The following is a 20,261-nucleotide window of genomic DNA, read 5'->3' on the forward strand; positions in this document are numbered from 1 at the left end:
CTTTGGAGGGTCTGGTCAGAAGGTCCTGGATGATGCCTCCTCTCCCCAAGGAGGCTGAGAGAGTAGGGGTGACCTGCTGAAAGACCAAGCACCAACCGGGGCTGTCTGTGCCTCTCGGCAGGTTCGTTAAGGACCGTCGCCCGTCCATCTCGCCCAACTTCAACTTCCTGGGCCAGCTCCTGGAGTACGAGAGGAGCCTGAAGCTCCTCAAGGCCCTGAAGTCAAAGGGCGACCGGGGCGAGGGGGACACCCAGCAGGACCTGGCAGAGGCGGCTGAGGGCAGCCGGCATCCCCCACCACCTACCTCAGAGAAGGCCGAGGAGGTGCCGAGAGGCGCCGGCTCGGCGTCCCCCCACGGTGACCCCGAGCGGCAAGGCGGGACCCCGAAGGTCCTGTCACCCACCACCCTGCAGCAGGGGCTCAACGGCTTGCACCTCTCCTCCGAGCGCATCCAGGACACCAACCGCCTGAAACGTTCCTTCTCCCTGGACATCAAGTCTGCCTACTCCCCCGGCCTGCGGCAGGAGCCCCCCGGACCCCCCGGCCCTGGGGATGCCCCCAAACTTTGCAAGCTGGACAGCCCCTCGGGCCCCGGCGGCCTTGGTCCCTTCTCCCCGGGGGCGGACAGCCCCGACCGGCCGAGCGGGCCTGACCTCCTGCTGGAGGCCAAGGTGAGGCAGCGGCGGAAGCACCGGCACCCGGCGGGCTCGCCGGCCCACGGGCTCAGCCTCAACGTCGGTGGGGCCTGTGCCACACACAAGAGCCCCGGTGCCGAGGACGGGCTGCCGCCGCGGCTCGGCCAGCCGGCCTCTGCTCCCGGCGCGGCCACCACCTCCGCCTGGAGTGGGGTGCACCTGGAGTCCCCCGGCACTCCCTCCGGCGAGGCTGGCTGGTACTTCGGCATGGACTCCGGCGGTGCCAGCGGTAGTGGCGGGAGCCTGTTTGCCAGCACCGGCCCGTACCCGCCACCGTTCGGCTGCGGCGGGGTGGCGGGCGGCTGTGAGATCAGACTGAGGGACAAGGCACGGGCCGAGCCGCGGGACGGGCGGCACAGCTGGCACGAGGAGGCCGGCGCCGAGAAGCAGTTCAAGCGGAGGAGCTGCCAGATGGAGTTCGAGGAGACCATGTCCGAGGGCAGGGCCCGGGAAGAGCTGGGCAAAATCAGCAAACAGTCCAGCTTTTCGGGCAGCATGGAGATCATCGAGGTGTCCTGACACCCACCCGGGGCACCTGGAGAGCGGGACGGGGACGGGGCGGGGGGATATTTAAGCTGGGGGGAGAGGGGAGGGGAGGGGGGCGGCGGGGTTGCGGGGGGAGTATTTATACCCGCGCGTGCATTTTCAGGAGCGCACACGCTGAAACCGAAGCGAAGGTGGATGAGTCTTTCCAGAGTCGGGAAACAGAGCGGTGGATGCTTAGTGTCCCTCTGCACCCTGCCCTTGTCCTTCCCCCCCCATCCCCAGGGGGTACCAGCCCTCGGAGACCCACGCTCGAAATTTGGGCATAAAATTTGAGCGGGAAGGGGCAGGGGTAGCAATTTTGGCTGCTGGGATGGGGCACAGTGCCTGTGGGAGGGACCATGGCTGCTCCTTCCCTGCACCCTGGTGCACTAAGCATGCGCCCCTGTGTTTCTCTGGCTAAGTACCCTAAAAATGCTGCACTGGAGCAGCCCTATACATATATAAATATATATTATATATAATATAAAGAAAAAAAAACCGAAAACACACACACAAAGGAAAAGGTAAATGGTTTTACTGCGATTTTTATTGAGACGTAAATAATATTTCAATTTTTTTGTTTTGTTTTTAATTTATTGAAGCTGTTCATTCTGGCAATGATTTGCAGACAATGTGGGGCGGTACTTTCAGCTCTATTTTTACTGTGTATGGTATTTAAATCTGAAATACGAGTTTCTAAGCAATATCTGAGGCCTGTGGCTCCTTCTATAGCTCATGTCGACGACAAAGATTTTCCCCGCCTTTCCTCCAGGCACAGCAACAAGGGGACAGGAGACTCTTCTGGGCACTTTTTCTAGAAATGAACAAGTGAATGAGCAAACCATAAAACACAAACTGAGCCAGAAAACTCTCTTCTGGAAGCTGCTGCCGCTTCTTCACCCCTTGATCTCTGTTTGCTTCTCCTCATCACCATCCCGGTCATCGCCCCCATCCTGGCCATCATCCTGTCCCAGCCATTCTCCCCATCCTGGCCATCACCACACCCCAGCCATGCCCTCCCCCCGCCCCGGGCTGCCCATCCTCACCGGAGAGGGCGAGGAGGGAGTCACCCGAAGCAGAGGGAAGGGTGCTGGGTGTCCAGCTGCGCGGGGAAGGGGAAGGGGTCAGAGGCTGCCGCAGCGGAGGCAGGGAGGGGAGGCTGGTGGTAATTGGGATTTCTTGTCAAGGGGTGTCTTGCTGGCCTGCCCCAGCCCCTCAGCTCCCCCTGACCTCAGCCACCTTGCTGGGGAGGTATGGGCACCGTTTTCCCTTTGGGAAAAGTGGTTGTTCAGGCTTCCCCTATCCTTTGCTTCACATCCAAGAAACTCATGGGGAGAGTGTTTGCAGGTGCCGGGGCTCCCCCGGCCCTGTTCCCCTCCAGGCCAGCTCCCCTCCTTCCAGCGGGTGATGAGCTGGCCAGACACAAAACTCTGCAAGCACACAGGGGGCACAAACAAATTATTTTTCAGAGACATTTGGCTGCTTTCCGTGATCCCAATGGGGAGCCAAGCTCTTGCCCCCAAACCCCAACATCAGGCTTGCTGCAAAGCTGCTTTCTGGAGCTGTAGGCACTGAACTGCCTCCGCTGCGAAGTACATCTCTCCCTGTGGCTGTCTTTGCTTTCTCCCTTGTCTCACACTAGTTTGCAAAGCTAATACCTCAGGGGTCTCTGTTCGTGCATGTCTGTCCTGTGTCATCCTTGGAGTGTTGTTTTTTTTCTTTTCTGGGTCCACACAGTTTCTCTCCCTTTCCCTTGTTCCTCCTCTCGTCGTTTGTTCCTATCTTTAAATCAAACTACACGTGACAAAACCAAATGATCTCAGGTTTAAAACTGAACACAAAGCAGAGGCGTGAGGAGCTGCAATCGTGTGAGGAGGAGCTGCTCGCTTCAGCTGGTTGTTTCCCCAACCACCTCTGTGTCCGCAGTCGAGGCGAGTCTCCCCGGAGGCTCCTCACTCTCTTCAGGCCAGCTTTAGTTTTTCTGGTTTTCCATGGGGCCATTTGGTGAGATGCTGGGGACCTCCACATGCTCCTGCCTCATTCCCCAAGGTGTGGCAGGGAGGGACAGGGCTGGGTGGAGAGCCAGGGATCACTTGCGTCTCCCCACATCACTTTTGATGAGGGCGAGAGATCTCATAGTCATCCCTTGAAAGCCCATCACCACCCATCGTTGCCTCCAGCAACCATCTCAAACCAGCTCAGTGTTGCCAACCTGAATATTTCTCCCTTCTGACCATGAAAGGACGATGATGCTATTTCTTAAGCTCCCTTTTTAGATTTCATTAAGCATTTGTGTCCATCCCATGAGCCAGGCAGCTATTCAGGAGCTGCACTCACAGCAGCGTCTCCTAAGTGGGCATGTCAAGTCCAAGAAGGAAGGGAAAAAGGTTTCATCCTCCCTCTGGTAAGCCCCCTGAGCCCAGGGTTCGTGGTGCCTGCCTCCTGCCCAAGCAGTGCTGCTGGTCCCCCTTCCCCTCCTGCTGCCCTCGGCAGTGGCATCTCTTCTCAAGCATGCTGGGGTCATTGCCTGCTGACCTCTGCTCCATGTCGCTCAGCTCCTGCCCATCCTGTAGTTCAACAGGGTTGGTGCCAGCACAGACCAACTGAGCTCAGGTCAGGCAAGTTGCTGGCAGGAGCTGGTTAGGTGTGGCTCTAGGCAATGGAGAAGGGGGCTAGATGGCTTCCTAAGGGATTTAATAAAAAGAGGACAACAAGTTGGCACAGCCAAGTGGGGAGATGAGATGAGGCACTAGCGAGCTGCTGGCTGACACAGTGTGTTACAAGCGCAAAAAAGCAGCTGGAGTAAGGCAGGAAGGAGAGGGCACATGTTGTAAATGGGACTCTGAATGTCTGCAAAGAGACAGATACGGGGTTTGCTTTTGTCATCTCCACTCTGCCATCCCCTGAATGCTCCTCAGCCATGTTTGAGGCTTTAGGCACTATGGACTCCTCTCTCCTCTGAAACCAGAGCAAAGGGAAGTAGATTTTAAGATTAGTAGATCATAACTGCCAAGAGACATTCATGACCCACCTCTGCAGCCTTATTTTGATGTACTTTCCATTCATCCTTCCCCTTTACATTGGGCATGTGCACTAAAATCCCTCTTGTGCAATATTTTAAAGCTACATCCAGAATATATGCCTTGATGGAGCAGCCCTGCCTGAGCGTCTCCTGCCAGTGCTGACCCAAAGCCATCAGGGTCACTGAGTGGCTTGCAATTAACTTAAAATATTTTTAAAAATCAGATTGTGTCTAATAGACCACTCGATGAATCAGAGAGATGTACATCTGAGTACTGGCTAGTAGTCCTCCCCATTATCTGTCAGCCAAGTCTTTTTATGGGCTCTCACAACCTGAATACCCAACCCAAAGCCTCATTGGAACCAAAAATCATCTTTCCATGCCGATCTGATGAGGATGCATTTATTCGTAGGGACCCACAGTGGCAGAAGTGTGAGGGGACCAGAGGAAAGGTCTCTCCTTTCAGGGAAGGAACCAACAAAGCTGTTGAGTGCCCCATGGCTGAGCTTTCCACCACACAAAGGACAGAGCACACGGCAGCTTTCCTTCAGGCTGGAAGGGACATTGCACTCTCCTCTCCAGCCCCAGCCTGTCCCCGGGGCTGAGCCCCAGCCGCCTCTGAGGGGGCTGAGCGAAGCCAGCAGGAGGGCAGCGATCAGGTCGGCAACACTGAGCCAGAGGCTTGGGTCAGAGCAGGCTCGTCCCTGGCCTCGGCAGCAGCGTCCCCAGTCCCTGCTGCCTTTCCTCTTTGTCTGCTTGTTTCTTTGGACATCCCTCCCCGTTACATCTGCCCCTTAGGAGACGATGCCCCCCAGAACCCCCTCCTGATGTCCCCTTCCCCCTCCCATCCTTAATACTAATGATAATAAGCTATCAGTGTTGTCATTGCAATCTATGAATGATAGATTTGAGTATTTATGATTATTATTATGATTATTATGGTTATGATTCTGTACTTTTTTGCTTCTTACTCTTTGTATGTTGCTCTTTGTTTCTCTGTTGTGAATAAACGCAAGGCCCCATCACACCTTCTCTCTGCTCCCCACAGCCTGGCTGGGGCTGCGCTTGGCACAGTTCTCAGCTGTCCCAAGCCCCAGGAGGCAAACCCTTGTCAGAGGAGCTGGAGGGTGGTGCTTCCTAAGGGTATAAAGACACCCAAACCCGGGGCAGATCCATTCTCTTAACTCTTCCCTTCCCTTCCTGCGGCTCCTCTCCCCCGTACAGGTGCCTGCTCATGTTTGCAACAGGCAGGAACCCACTGGCACCAAGAACGGAGGCTTAAATGGCAAAAGCTTAAAGCTTTTGTAACAGCTTTAAGGAGCGTTGGCCAAGCATCCAGCTCATGGAGTCAGCTCCCTCCAGGCTGTGCTCCTCGCACCTTCTTCTGCTGGCTGCTCCCACAGGCAGCATCTTCACCCACAGAGGCTTCTTGCTCTGCTGTAGCAGCTGATTTGCAAAGCTCCCCCCACTCAGCCGAGCCCGTGCACTGGTGCCCCGTTTCAGTCAGGTGCCCTGGCCTTTCTTAACTCAAGTGTCCTCCTCATGCTGGTGAGCTCCCCCTGCTCAGGGACAGCACAGCCGGGGAAGGACACACGGCCAGTGTTAGCACAGGCTCAGTGGCAGAGCAGCAGGGAGGGATGTGAGCAGCCTTTGGTACCTGGAGGGATACAGAAAGGGGCTGGAAATGGCTCACGACATGGCACTGGATACAGCCTTTATCCAACACTGATAAATCGGGGTGCCGTAAGCAGAGTCCGGTGCTGCTTTTTTGCACCCATTGCCTGGGCTCTTTGTACAACCTGGAGGCTTCCAGATGGCTGTAAGGTGAAGGAGGAGACATTAGGGGAAGGGAAGAGGAACCCTGTCTGCACCGTGGTATGAAACACTCTCCGTACTGTGCCAGCCCCATGAAGAGTCATTTTAATTTGCGGGGTTTAACTGCCCTTCTCCAAGTAGCCTGGGCACGGTCTCTTGTCTCTGTCGTGACTTTGCTTCGCCGTGGGTTGGGGTCCTTCTCATCATGCTGTGCTGAACTCATTTCCGAGGTTGCTCTGAGACCGCACCGGAGAGCAGAGACCTCAGGTCTCGCCCCTCTCTCGGGGGACCCTGGCAGACCCCCGTTGGGGTCCCGGTCCGGCGTCACCCATCCTACCTCACCTGCCTTTGGGGCAGCCATGGACAGGGAGGGAGCAGGCAGGTCCCGACCATGCCGGGACTAAGCCTCCTCAGCTCCCACCCCCATCCCTGCAGGATCAGGCCCTTCCTCAGCAAGCACAACATGGGGAGGGGGTCTGCACCTGCCCTGGCATACCTGGGGACTCCCAAGCAGGGAAGAGAGGCTCTGGCCACCAGCCCCACTGTGCTCCCTTCCTTGCTGCCCATTCGGCCAGCGCCAGATCCGGGGAGACACCCTGCCCCTGCCTTGTCTTTATTTATTACTGGAGGCTGTAAACAGCAGTGCTTTTCTACCCTCTACTTTCTTTTCCTTTCTTTTGTATTTTGGAACAACGTGTTGTAATAAATACCCAAATAGGTGTTTTAACAGCTGGTGTCAGCCTTGGTTTTTGAGGGTCAGACCTTCTCAGGGTGGGGCTGGAGGGTCCTCTTTGGGGTTTTGGGGAGGCCAATGCATTGATGGGGTCCAGAGCCACTGGAGAGCTGGACACACAGCCAGACCTGGACACACAGCCAGACCCATGTCTATGTATAGGGCTCAGCAGCTGGAAGCTGCAGCTGGACTAATTCGAAGCAGAAATAAGACTCATGGCTGAAGGAGCAGGGGAATAAAAATTAATTGGGGCATTCATGGGCCCAAGACTGGAAGCAGCTGCTCTAGGGGTTTCTGATGGTCTGGTGTGTGATTCGCTGTAGGCAGGCACTGGAGCAGCCCCCTTCTAGTGGAAAGGACTGGCCAGGTCCTGCTCCAGATGGGTATATACAAGAGTAGGGGATGGTACAGTTTGCCAAACTAGAAAACACAAAGGAATTGAGTGTTTGCATTGAAATACATTCTGTTATTAATAGGTATTAATAAATTTTTTTTTGCCTCCCAGCTATGCCCTGCTCCCACCTTCCTCCTGGCATGGTGGCAGCGTGTAGTCACACACTTGCTGCGCACTACAGATAAACCCTATAAACATCCACGGGTCCCCCCATGGCCGATGGAGCCGTCGGCTCCATCCCCACCACGGCAGCTGTGCTGTGCTCAAGGGGCAGTCGGCGGGTGCCGACCAGCAGCCCCATTTCAGCTGGGCTGTGCTCAAGTGGAGGCCAGTGGAAGCATTTCACCGCTCCCCCCTGCAGCAGGTTTGCTTTGGAGGGAGGAGAAGGCGTGAGCAAGCTCCCTGCAGCTCTGGCTCCAGAAAGCTGCAGCACTTATTGACTTAAACACAGAAGGGACATCCATCCTCATGGCTGTTTTCCACAGGCTGGGCTAAATCCTCCAGACTTTTTTAAATCCACTCCCCTCATCCAGCTGCAATTGCTGAGTCTTTTGTAAAGCCTCTCGAAACTATTGGTATCATCTGCTGCTGGGATAGAAATTACACCGCCCGGTGTGAAGCTTCAGCCTCCTGTGCAGCTGACCCCACTAGCAACCCCAGAGGGGCTGTTTGCACGCCTCCTCTCAACCACTCATTGCCATGCATGACATGGAAAGGGAAAATTATTTAATACAGAAACGTGACAGTTGCTCCCATCTCCTTCCCCATTTACCTGCTCCTGGCTTTGTTTTTCCAAACCTGCTGCCCTGAGGAAGATGTTGCAGCAGAGTCCCCAGGGCTGACATCTCATGTTGCTGCTTCCAGGGGCGCAGCTAAATTGTGTTTTAGAGAGAAATTCCCTCTGGGCCAGGGGACCACTGGGCCATTTGGTCCCTGGCAGCAGCGCCCATGCAGGAGGGGACCCAGGTGGTGCTGCAGGGTGTCTACTCTTAGCTGGGGCTACAGGTATGTGGAGGCTCTGCCCCTGGCAGAGGCACCCACGGGTGCATGACCAGCACAGCTTCCTCCCCCTGCCCCAGTGCCAAGGCTGCCTCTCCTCTCCCTCCTCGTGGTTTGCACAGCAGAAACCATTACTGCAACGAGAAACCCAGGAACGTCCTTTTTCCAGCTCTCGGGTTTTTATTGACTCAGAATGGCTGCCAAGCCTATAAATAAATGTTCCTTGAGCTAAATATAGCAGCCACTGAAATAGGCTGCTGACTATTTATTTAGCTTGTGGCCTCTTTGAAAGCTTGCCGGTCCGTACTGCCTTTACCTTCACGCCGTCCCACCCCAGGCTGTGGCCACCCACCAAGGGGGCATGGCTGAGTCAGCACAGGGAGAAGGGGTCACAAAAAGTCAGCCCCGTCTCCTCAGGGCTGGAGAGCCAGGGTGGCAGGGGCTGGCAGCCAGAGGACCTTCAGCCCCCTGTACCCCTGCCCAGAGAGCTGGGGGTTCCCCAGGAGGGACATTTGCTGGAGCAGTCAGGCAGGGGCTGAGCCAGTCACAACCCGGCTTCCTCTCCTGGGAGGACTCAAGGACCTTTTTCCAGCACTGGAGCCTGGAAAAGAGAATTTATCATCTCCTGCAGGCTTCTCAGCATTAAGTGATGTGCATTGCTTTGCCACACTTTGCAGGAGTGTAGATACTCCTGGTGCACAGAGATGCTGTGTGTCAGGACCCTGAGGGCACCCAGGGGCATGAATTGACCCCCACCCATGCACCCCTGCTCAAGCCAGGACACTCCAACCTGTACCCTGAGCCGTGCCACGGCTGTGACCTGGTCTCTGGCCCCAGGTGCCGGGTGGGCCTCAGGCAGTGCTGCAGCCATGTTCCCCGCTGCTCCTGGTGGGACCCCCAGCTTGGCCCTGCTTCACTGCATGTCTGGGAGATGCCACCTGCCATGTGGGTGAGATGAGACTTTATTAGGCACCGCACGCTGAGACCCTCCGTGGGATACGTGTTCCTCCACAGCCCTGCTGGGTGTGTATCAGTGCAAGAAGGGACGGGTTTCACCCGTCCAACACTGATGGAGAGCGAGGTGAGGACTGCTCCTGTGCAGCAGACACTGAGTCTACACCCTGAGCCTAACAGAAATAGGATGCTGCTTACCTTGGGCTGTGACAACGTTGCTGCAGCTCCATGCCAGCAAAGGGAAAAACCCCATCACTCCCTGGAAAGCCACATTCGCTCCTGGAGCAATCCAAGACATTAATAACACTTAGCACTTACAGGGAGTTTTGCTAAACATGAGCTAATCCTTACGGCACCCATGGGAAGGAGAAAAGTAATTATTGTTATTGGGCTTGATTTTTCCTTTCCCATGTACCCCTGCAGATGGGGATCAACTCTACCAAATCCAGAGAGCTCTGGAAATCAGAGAAGAATCCCGCTCACCCCAGCTTTTACAAATAGGAAACCTGGAGCAAAGACGACAGGTTTTTGCCAAAGACCACCCAGGAAGGCAGAGTTGGAGCCGAACTAGTGTGTGGGGGAAATCCTGGACCCCAATCCTGCTCCTACTCCACCAGGCCATAATTCCCCAATTGACAGGGTAATTCTGGTCCCCTAGTGGGTCCTCATCTGCGGGATGCCAGAGGGATGTGGATGCTTTGTATCACTGCTTACCTTTCCTCTCCACAATGTCACTTGATAAGGTGGTGAGATACCCTGCTCTTAGTGGCAGTAGATGCAGACAAGGCTCGTGAGCATATTGGTTTGGAGTAGTACCGCAGTGAGTCCCAAAATTCCCACTCATTACCCTCCTTCTGGAACGACAGCCATGGACCTGCTGCCACATGTGGTTGACCCACTGGCCCCCAGCCACTGGGCAAGCAGCCCCCATCGCCGTGGCCAGCATAGCGCTGGCAGCAGGGGGGAAAAGGAGCCTATGGGCCAGTCTCTGGGCTTGTCCCAGTCATGCTGCATTGGAGCAAGGCTGGCTTAGAGAGCTGAGATGCTGCTGGGGTCCCTGCTGGGGCATGAGGTCCCTCTTGAGGCACAGAAGGGCTGGACTGGGATGCCTTGCGTGAGAGTGGAGACCAAAATGAGGGTCAACTGCCTGCCTGGGTCCTTTGCAGGGTGAAACAGCAGTTTTAGGGGGTCCCTAAAACCAGTAATGCTCCCCGGCCACTCTTCTCTTCAGCTGAAACCTGTGCACTCAGTGTCTGAGTGGAAATACTGTCTGTCGGCGGTACCCAGATGATGTCATTTAGTTTTCCAGGCTTCTGGGCTGAGCCAGCAGCTTGAGCCAGTATGACTGGAGATGCTTTATTTAGAAGGAGCCCAAGCGCAACTGAGCTCAGGCCTTTGCGGCACCCCTCTGCCACCTCCCTTCCCTGCTGATGCAACCCTGGCCGCAGCAGAGATGCCAGGTTGCTCTTGAGAAGCTCAAAGTGGGACCCTGTGGGGCGGGTGGGAAGGGGGGATGCTTCAGGGGGCAGTTGAGGGTGATGCTCAATCTGTGCTGCCTGCTGTCACGGGTCAGGGAACCTCCAGGTCCCTCTGGGCAATGCGCCCATCTCCCCAGGTGCCTTTTCCCTCCCTCCAGCTCCCTAAGAATCTCGGCCTGAGCTCCCTGCCATGGCAGCAGCCACCACCCTCATCCTCACACTTGCCATCTCCAGTCTGGGTTGCTGCAACTGAACCTCGTGCTGGCTCCGGGGGCTTTTTAGTTGGAAAGCAAGTGTTTTCCACCACTGACACCCCTTAACCTGCCTCCTCTCCCTCAGCAGCATCTCCTGACGGGCTAAGAATAGTCCTGCCGCTGGCTCCAGGCTGGTGCTGTTTGCTGAGTGACTCAGAGCTGGCCGGGCAGGCACTTACTCAAAGGGCCCCATTACTCATCTGTCTGCATTGCCCCAAGGATGGGGTTTGTGTCTCTTGCTCACCTCTCCTTTAAAGATGCTTTATTTATTTCTTTTTAATAAAGCTGCCATCCACAAAGAGAGGTAATTATTCTGTTGTGAATTTACCACTAAATATGTGTGCCCCGACCCAAAATGCTGCAACCCCCATCGATCACGCTGGCAGCCCCTCGGTGTTGCTCCTGCTCACTGTCTTGCCAGGAGAAAGCTGTGTGGGCAGGAGCAGGGCAAGACAAAATGCCTTCCAAAATCGCATTTCATGGCACTAGCATAAGCATGCAAACAAAAATTGTCTCCTCCAGAAAGCATCCATGTTGAACGCCAGCGTGGATCTGGCTGTGCCCAAATCCAACTGGCCCCTCAGATGCGTACGGCATGACCCAGCTGCTCTCATCTTGCCCACAGCCCACACTAATTGCAACCCTCCTTCTTCTCCACAGAGTGTCTTATTGCCCAGTGGGTGCTGCGGTGTCTGCAGAACACCTTGGCGAATTAAAACAGGCCTCTATGTTAAAAAGAGGCTCCATTTCCAAACAACAAAAAGGCAGCATCTTCCCCATCTGGTTTGCTCCCCCGAGGCACTCTCTGAGTCACAGCCAGTCGTGCTGGGAACAGAGCTGCATCCTGACCAGCGCGCATCTGTGTCTGCAAGGCGCTGCCGTGCCAGCCCTGCCACTGCTGGGGGAGGACACGGCTCCTCCGCCTGCCCCGCTGCTGGTTGCTCGAGACGTGGCAATCGTGGCACTGGCAGCAGAGTTGGAGAAGGTGCAGGGGAATGGCATTTTACTCTCCTGTTGCTGCTTCAGCCCCGTAGTCCCTCTCTTTTGCTGTTCTTCAGGCTCTTCTTCCAGCTCTTTCAACCCTGTCACTTCATGGCATCTCTCTTCAACCCTCCCGTCATCAGGGGCCCGTTATTCCCACCCAAGATGCTTCACGAAGCCTTGGCAGCACCAAGAGATCTATCTGAGAGCAGCCAGGTCAGGTTTGTGTCTCGCAGAGATGTGCATTGGGTGCATATAGATTCATCCTGTATGGAAGCAGGCAGCTGGTCTGGATTTGGGCTGTGGCTGGGGTGTTCCTCCTCACCACCCTGCCCTAGGTCTCTACATAACAGATGCTATGGGCCTGATCCTGCACCACTCACATGAGGGGAGCCTTTCCCTCCATCCACGATGAGCAGGCCCCAGTGCCTCTCCACAAAGCCCTGCACAAGAATGCTGGGGGCTCACGCCTCCAAGGACATGGTGTCCCCAGTTCTGCAACACTGAGCTCAGCCAAGGCCGATGGCAGCCAGGGATGGAGAATGGAGGGAAGCAGGAGCCTGGACATCCACCTGTGGGCTGGAAATGAAGCCCCTGCATGCCCTGGTAAACGCATATTTATGTGCTCCCTCCATCCCAGAGACCTCCCCTCAATGTCAACCCATGGGGCCATCTGGCTGGGCATGATGCTGTAGGAGAGCAGGACCAACCTGCCAGGCTTGCTCCCATCTCGAAGCCCCGACTGCTGCCCCACAGCATCCATCACACTGCTGAGGGCTGCCAAGCAGCTGGTGGCAACCCGGAGGAGCGAGGGCACAGCAAAGCCAGGCTGCGCCAGAGGAGGCAACAGGGCATCAGTGGCCCAAACCAGAGCTTTGTGGGACACCTTTCCCTGTCACCTGCTTCAGAGCCGGGCTCTGAGCAGGGCTGGAGGGAAGTCCTTGAGCTGTGTCTTGAGCAAAAGCCGTGCCCTGGCCCTGCAGAGCCCAGCAGCCCTGGCAGCACCCAGCCTGCAGTGAGGCGTGTGAGCAACCTCTAGTGGCAGCTCCTGACGGCTCGGGAGCTCTTTAAACCACCAAAATTTTGTCTATGCAACACCAGGCATTGGGAAAGGAAAGTTTACCCTCATTTCATTCCTTCAGGAGTGCTCGGGGTGATACTCGGTGCTGGACAAGCCCTATTTTGCAAGCGTGCTGAAGCGCCGCTGCAGGCATTTGCTACAAGGAAGAGAAGGAGAAGAAGGAGGAGAAGGAGGAGGAGGAGGTAGTGATGGAGGTAAACAGCTGCTCACTTGCCTTGTTGGACAGATGCAGGATAGAAGTCTGGAGGGCACAGCTGTCTGCAAGGCAATAGCCCACGGTGGGACAGGAGCCCCCAGCCTGGCTCTGGCCCCAACAGGCTGTGCACCTGCCCACCTCTATGCTTCAGCTTTGAAATCTTTTGCACCCTACAGGTGCAAATTACTGCATAAAAGCAAGGCCATGCTGGCTCAATGTCTCTGCAAGCAACCGGCCCTCCTGCAGCCTGGCTGGGAGGGACACATCAGCTCTGGTGTCCACTGTGTCCAGCTCCCATCTCATCATCAACACCCTGGCCACGCATGGTACCGGGGAAGGGAAGGGTTCCATGTGCTCCTAAAAGCCACATCTGTCCTGCTTTATTCACCTGAACCACGTGGTTCAAGTCTTTTTTATCTCTAAAGCCATGGAGGACCAGGTTTGGGCTGGGGCACTGGCAAACTGAAAGCACCAAGATTTGGGCTGCTGACAGGTGGCTGTACAAGATGTTACAGTCCTCCCCACTCCTAGGAGACCCTGCTCTGCACCCCAAAATTCCCGTACTGACATCCCAGCCTGTCCTCTTCATCAGCAAGACAGGTCAGTGACAGGTCATCACTGCTTACCAGACTGCGTGGCCCATCTGTGACCCACGTGTGCAGTCCCCAACACCGGGAGCTGAGAGAAGCTCAGCAGCCATCCTTTCTCGCTCAGCCCGTCATTTCGGGGTGTGCAGGAATGCTGCTTCCTTCAGCCTGCCTTCAAGGCTTGGCTTCAGCTTTCTCCCGGCATCCCCTGGGCACAGCATAGTGACGAAGCGTCTGCATTCGGGCTGTGGGAGTCTCCGCACAGTCACTGTGCAGCAGACTTGGTGGTGCCCCAAGCAAGGGCCAGACTGCCTCGTCTCCAGCCAGGGAGCATTAACCTTCCCCCACCAGAGACATTCCTCAGACCTTGCTGATGCCAAGCAGAAGTACATCAGAAAGTCGAAGCGCTGCCGGGGCTGCCTCTCCCTGCCCTGCTTTCCCCATTAATTGCAGCACAGGGCATCCATTAGGGACAACAGCCAGGACATGCAGGAGATGCTCCCTGCAAGCTCCTGGCATGCCTGCCTCTCACTCGCTACAAACCTCTGGGACAGACTGCCACAGATGACCAGGATATTTTGGTCATGCAGCCCCTGAGAAAATGCCCAGGTACCCAGGGCTTTGTGACACTTACCTCTGCTGCAGGGTGAGTGCAGAGAGCTGTGGGTTCAGCCCTGGGTGATACACTGAGAGGGGGGCACAGAGGGAACGGACAAGTCAGAGATGGAAGAAGAGCAATTTTCATCAGGGTGAAGGCACTGCCTGGTTAAGCAGCGCCCGTGGGGGCTGTAGCTGTGCCTGTAATGTCACTGGGATGCATTCAGATGACTGTGAACTTTCTGCCCTCCCCTCTCTCCCCTTGGCCCCATAATTAGTCCTCTGAGTCACGCAGGGTTCCTGAAGTGCTTTCAGCTCCGATGAGTTTATGGGAACCTGAGGAAAAAAAGGAAAATTCAGTATTCCTCTGTAAATCCCATTCGCCACGCTCCCCCAGCTCCCCATGCTGCAGCACTGGGCGCAAGGCTGGCGCAGGGGAGGCAAACCCTGCCAGGCAAAGCAGGAGCAGGCAGCAAACAGGAATAGCTGAGGCTTAGGTGCCTCCTGCACCAGGCCCTGGGCATGGACTCCTGATGGTAATTGGGTTCATGCCAGTCCCACGAGCGTGCCCCTTGCACCCCTCCAAAGCCAGGCGATCAGATGTCTGGCAGAGCAGCAGTGGGAGTATGGAGATCTCTCAGGAAGAGGAATAATCTCCCTGAGCAGGGGAATCATCCTTCTTCGGGGTATTTTTATAGTAGAGTGGATTAAAGGGGACACAGCCAGCAAGATAACCCAGATCACTGCAGGCAGTCATCTAGCTCAGATAACCTCTGTGGTTTTGCCAGCTCCACTGCACGTTTGACATCACCCAGCCAAAGACCAAGACTCAATACCCCTCCTCACCAAAAAAACAGTCCATGCACAGAGAAGTAACGAAAAAAGAACTTCCTGCTGCCTCCTGTACCAGGCAGTGCTGCCGACAGAGCCTCAGAGATGGTATCAAGCTTTTATCTGACACGGACGGGCTGCCCTTGGCTCTCGCACCCACCAAGCTATTAGCAATGAGCTCACCCCTCTATTATCACTGATCCAGTGAGTCTGGAGGCTCTCGGAAGCAGCGCTATCGATCCACGCCTCTTACACGTCCCCCTCGGGCCTTCGGTTTCAGGAAACCTCTTTGCCTCTTTGCCTCTCCTCTCCTTGTCTCTTCTCTGCAGCCTCCAGGAATGCTTTTCTGAGGGACCTTGGAGTTGGGAGTTAAGGGAAAAGCAACCAGGATTGTGGAGAGAAGGACAGGGATTTAGCCTGGCCAGCACTGCCTGTTTGCTTTGGCTGACTGTGTTCTTTATTCACCCTCTTTGTCTTCCTCAGTGGAGGATGGGGAGGATATTTTCCCCCAGGTTAATGTTGCAGGTTAAGGGCGGGAAAGCCTGGTGCCTTGCATGGGAACCCTCCCTACATGGTCTCTGCTGATCCATGGCATGGACTTTCTGAAGGGGCTGTGCCCATGGCAGTGGACTCTCTTCCCTCTCCCATGCTTTCAGAGCTGTCAGCATGACTTGTGCCAACTGGTAAACAGGTGACTGCATCTCTGTGCAAACTCACCCCGGCAGCACAAGCAGACAAGCCTGTTAGTCTGCTGGGGAGCACTCAGTTATGGTAATGATCAACTCAGCAGCATCCCGCTACCCCTGAAGGACAATCCTGCACCCCTCGGGCTGCTTCTCCCATCCGTTCAGGTCCACCTTGCCCAAGCAAGCAGGTGGCAGGGTGAGGAACCACGCTGGGCAGCTGGATCATCAAAAAAGACTAGTGGAGCTACAGCCAGAAACCACGTCATCTGCTCTGGGCTCCTTTCCTAGGTATGAAGCTAACAACTTGCTGCCCGGCCCCTTATAAAATGGGCTCCCTCACTCCCCCCACAATCCCAAGAAGACTTTCAGGTGCCTGGGTGCACTTCATAAATGACTAATGAGCCATCACAAACATTACTGCTAGTGCAGGCTGCCAGGAGCAGACCAAGATCAAGCCCTCCCTTGCATTTATCAGCTCCACCCAGGAAGCAGACCTGCCTTTGACAACAGCAGGTTAAGAAACAGGCAGACAAAAAACCACCCGGTGCCCTGACCAGGCGAGCTGAGGCGCATGGGGAGGAGTGACCATCGGCAGAGGGAGGAAAACTCATGTCTTGCTACAGCCACCTTCACAGAGCTCCTCCAGAGAGGGGGATTTGGTGGTGGCTGTGTTTTTCCCTGGAGACAGGTTGGGGGTAGCAGGGAGAAGTTTCTCATTTTTGGGTGGGTTTGTGGACAACAGAGCCTTGGATTGCTCTGAGGAAACCTCCACACTCAGACAGAGCTCCAGTGCAACCAGCACAGGGGTTTTCATCTCTTTCTTTAAAAACTTCTCATGTGGCCCCAGTTTGCAGATGGGATACACATCATGGAGCCAAGGCTTGATCTCATGAAAGGACCAATGGGTGCATTTCCATACCCCCATAAAGATAAACTGCAAGGAGTTGTTTCAGCCAGTTCCATGTACATGAATGATGGTCCTATGGTAATAAATGGTGGCATTTGTTTTAAGTGATGACTCAGCCGTTGCACCACTGGATCCCCACAAATTTGAGAAATTGCCCTCAGTAAAGCTTTCTTACCCCTCACCCTACACTCCCAGTTTTCATGTAGTAGCACGTTACCGTGAGCAGGGGCCAGAATTTAGCTGACTCCTTGCATTTACTGTCCTTGCAGTTGTTGGAGTCAGAGGAGAGAGGACAGGTCGCCTCCCATTGCTAACACTGCAAAGTAGACATGGAATAAACCTGACCTTCATTTACAGCATTTGCTGGAGAAATCAACACTTCCTATACATAGAAAAATCAATGAAATGCCACTTATCAAACAAATCCCCATTGGTCTGAATCACTTGCATCAACAGAGCCTCACGCGGCCACCCATGCACCCCAAATCCTCTCCAGCAGCCCCAGTGAGAGCTCTGCCTTTCCTTCTCCTGGCTGCTTTGGCAGGGTTTTTTTGTTTCTACCAGCACACCACTTCTGGCACTGTGCACTCTGCTCTGAGCTGGTTTTGGGGAGCCTCGGCAGCACACTACATTTTTGCTGGTTGTGCCCTGGAAGTTGTCTGTCACCTACCCCCCGTTACCTGTTCCAGCAGGGCTGCTGCTTCTCCTGTGTCAGTGCTGGAGGAGCCATGTGGGGAACACTCCTGAATCCCTCCCAAAGCCTCCTTGTCTCTCCAGAAAGACCACGAATCTATCTGTGCCTAGCTAGAAGTCGTGGTACTGGTTGGGAAGAGCTTTCACAGAGCCTTCCCCTCGCAGCTCCATGTCCTGGAGCTTTTGCTGCCGGCTTCTCCTATTGCCATCAGATGGTGCCATTGAGTCTTCCTGGGAGGTGAAGCCCCGAGGACAGCAAGCTGGCACCAGGGACCACGCGGGCGTCTTGCTCCATCTCCCAGGCAGGGAATAGAGCTTTACTGCCCAATTCCAAATATGGCAAAATAAAGACATTTTTTTCTAGCATAGGTGTTGACAAAGTAAAGCAAATGAGGGATTTCTGCTGTTCCCAAATACGTTAACAAGTTTTGTCATGGCTTTTTCCATTTTTTTGCACAAGTCTTGCAAGACTGGCTATCTTCTTGGAGCTGGACTCTGGTGATATCAGTGTAGGAGCAAGTGACAGCACTTCAGCTTCCATTTCCACCCCAAAAAAAGGTGTGTTCCTTGCTGGAAAGATTTAGAGAAGATGAACTTCTCACGCAGCAGGGCCAGAAATGAAAGAGAGCAGCAGCATTAGCGAAAGCTCCCTTTCTCTACACGACAGCGATGTGGGACACAGAACTTGCCCTCCTCAGACAGTCCTAGACAGCAGGCAGCAGGCTGCGGTGCTTGGGGGTGATGTCTCCCTTCCACCTCTCCCTGCATCTTCTCCCCTTTTTTTTGAGTACAGAGTGCACTGTAAGGAGAAGAGGCTTGTGCATCAAGGCACACCGCTTGCGATGTGCTCATCACATTTGACATCTCCCCTCCAGATGTGGGGCCAGGACTTCCAGGGCTTTGGTATTAATAATTCTCTTTGTGTTGTTTTGCAACGACCAGGGCCTGGCACAGGCAGCCCCACTGTCCTGCTGAGGCCTCTACCTGGCATTCCAAGTACGCATGAATAATAACTGATCAGTGCTTTTTCTGGGTTGCTTTTCGGTTTTAATTGTGCAAGATGAAAGAGGAGAAAAATGCTAACAACGTGAGGAAGGAGGGAGAGGAGAAATAATTACAATTGCATTTAGTCAGTGATAAGAATGGCTGCTGAGCTGGGCTGGGTGGTTTCCAAGCTTCAATTTCACAGCATAGTATTTCCTGCGCCCTTAAAATAACTTCTCCCTGCCCCCAGGGTGTCACAGGGGCCGGAGAGCAATGTGTGCCCCTTGCCTGTGCAGCCCCATTCTGGTCGGTGCTCAGTTATCAGCCAGGGGCTGTTTTGAGAGTGGTCACATCATACGTGTCACGCCAAGGCGCCCACCGAGTCCCAGCGCAGAAGGCTGGAGCAGAAAGGAGGGGATGCTTTGCAGACCCAGACCTGTGGTCTCCCTGGGAAGGCAGCAGGCAGGGGAGAGCTAGCTGCCTGAGCTCTCTTCAGTGCCCGATGAAGAGCGGCTTCCCCGAACCACTCGGCAGAGATGGGACCTCTTTATTGTCAGGGCTGATTGCTCATGTGAGATGTATTTACAGAAGCGACTGTTTGTGCAGAGCGCAGCAGACAAACAGACTCCTGTTCTGCCAGGCACGCTTTGTAATCGGTGGGGGCTGGGAACACTTCAATGCAGCCATCGGAGGCCTCATTTGTACCGCAGGCACCAGCACGGCGCCTGCGGGGTGCTGAGCCCCGGTCCTGCTCCCCGACCCCAGCAGGAGTGGAGGCGCAGAGCGGCACCGCTCGCTCTCACCCACGTTCCGTGAGGCGGCTGAGGGCACACGGCTTGCTCTGAGCTGGGCGCGCAGCACCCGCACAGCAAACCCTTGGCGGTGATCCTGGCGCTTGAGTCCCACCGTCATCCCGCGGCTTGCAAATCCAGGGCTGCTTCCCTTTGGGCACACGGCTGAGGGGGGGGCAAACTCTGCCCTGCATGAGATGCGCCCCAAGCACGTGCAGATGGGCTGCCCATCTCCTTGCTCTGCAGAGACGTGACGCAGGCTCAGAGGTCACTTCGGAGGTTACATGGTGAACTGCTTTATGTGTAGTTGTACCAGAAGGAAAGACATGCCAGAAAGTTGTTGTTTTCCTTTACAAATAATGCCAAGGACTGGTTAAAAGCATCCAGGACTCTGAAAAACAGACTTACAGGCTCTTTGCTGCCTGCTGGTTATGTTCAAGGTGGAGGCCTAGGGGGAGTTTTGCCATCTGGGAGAGAGATGCAGCATTAGGAAAATAACGCAAACAATTTCCGGCACTGTCTCCATCTTCCTGCAAAACCAGTGGGGATGGGCAAGCCCTGGCTTCCAGATACGTGCAACACCTTTTGCTTGCAGGTAGCCTATAACACAACCACACCAAGTGGACATCCCTCTCCAAACTTAAAAAATACATGTCCTGTTTCTCACCCTGTGCCCTTTTCTCCACCCTGAGACAGGCAGTAGGTTAAGATACGCTTGGGGAAGGGCTTATCAGTAAGGAAAAGCAGCACCAACTGCAACAGAGCTGGTGTGTGTCTACTTCCCCTTTCCAAGGGGCCGTTCAAATTGGCTGGTGCTGGTCAGGCAAAATGAGAGCTTTGGTTTGGTTACAGCCTGTCCATGATGACATGGTATCGCCAGCGCTGGGACAAAAGCAAACCCACCCTCGTCCAGCTTACAGAGCTCTCCGACACATGCAGGTCAGCCCAGGCATACTGACCCCACGGGTGGCCATCAGTGTTTCCTAAGCTTCCTGGCTGAAGCTGTAACTCTCTTGGTTACTATTCAATTCACTTCAGCATACTTTTTTCATTCCCCT

The 20,261-nt window shown here is 55.0% G+C and overlaps 1 protein-coding gene across 6 annotated transcripts in view; it reads left to right on the plus strand.

The window, feature by feature from the left end:
* Positions 1-1,238, plus strand: part of DUSP8 (dual specificity phosphatase 8) — a 42,491-nt gene extending 41,253 nt beyond the window's left edge. For all 6 annotated transcript variants that reach the window (XM_074884934.1, XM_074884937.1, XM_074884936.1 and 3 more), the window contains one exon: positions 122-1,238. In XM_074884934.1, coding sequence (XP_074741035.1) covers positions 122-1,214 — 1,093 coding nt within the window. In that variant the 3' untranslated portion in view covers positions 1,215-1,238. The remainder of the gene's footprint in view (positions 1-121) is intronic.
* The last annotated feature ends 19,023 nt before the right edge of the window (positions 1,239-20,261 follow it).

Source organism: Strix uralensis, chromosome 15, assembly GCF_047716275.1.
Source record: "Strix uralensis isolate ZFMK-TIS-50842 chromosome 15, bStrUra1, whole genome shotgun sequence".
Lineage (NCBI taxonomy): Eukaryota > Metazoa > Chordata > Aves > Strigiformes > Strigidae > Strix > Strix uralensis.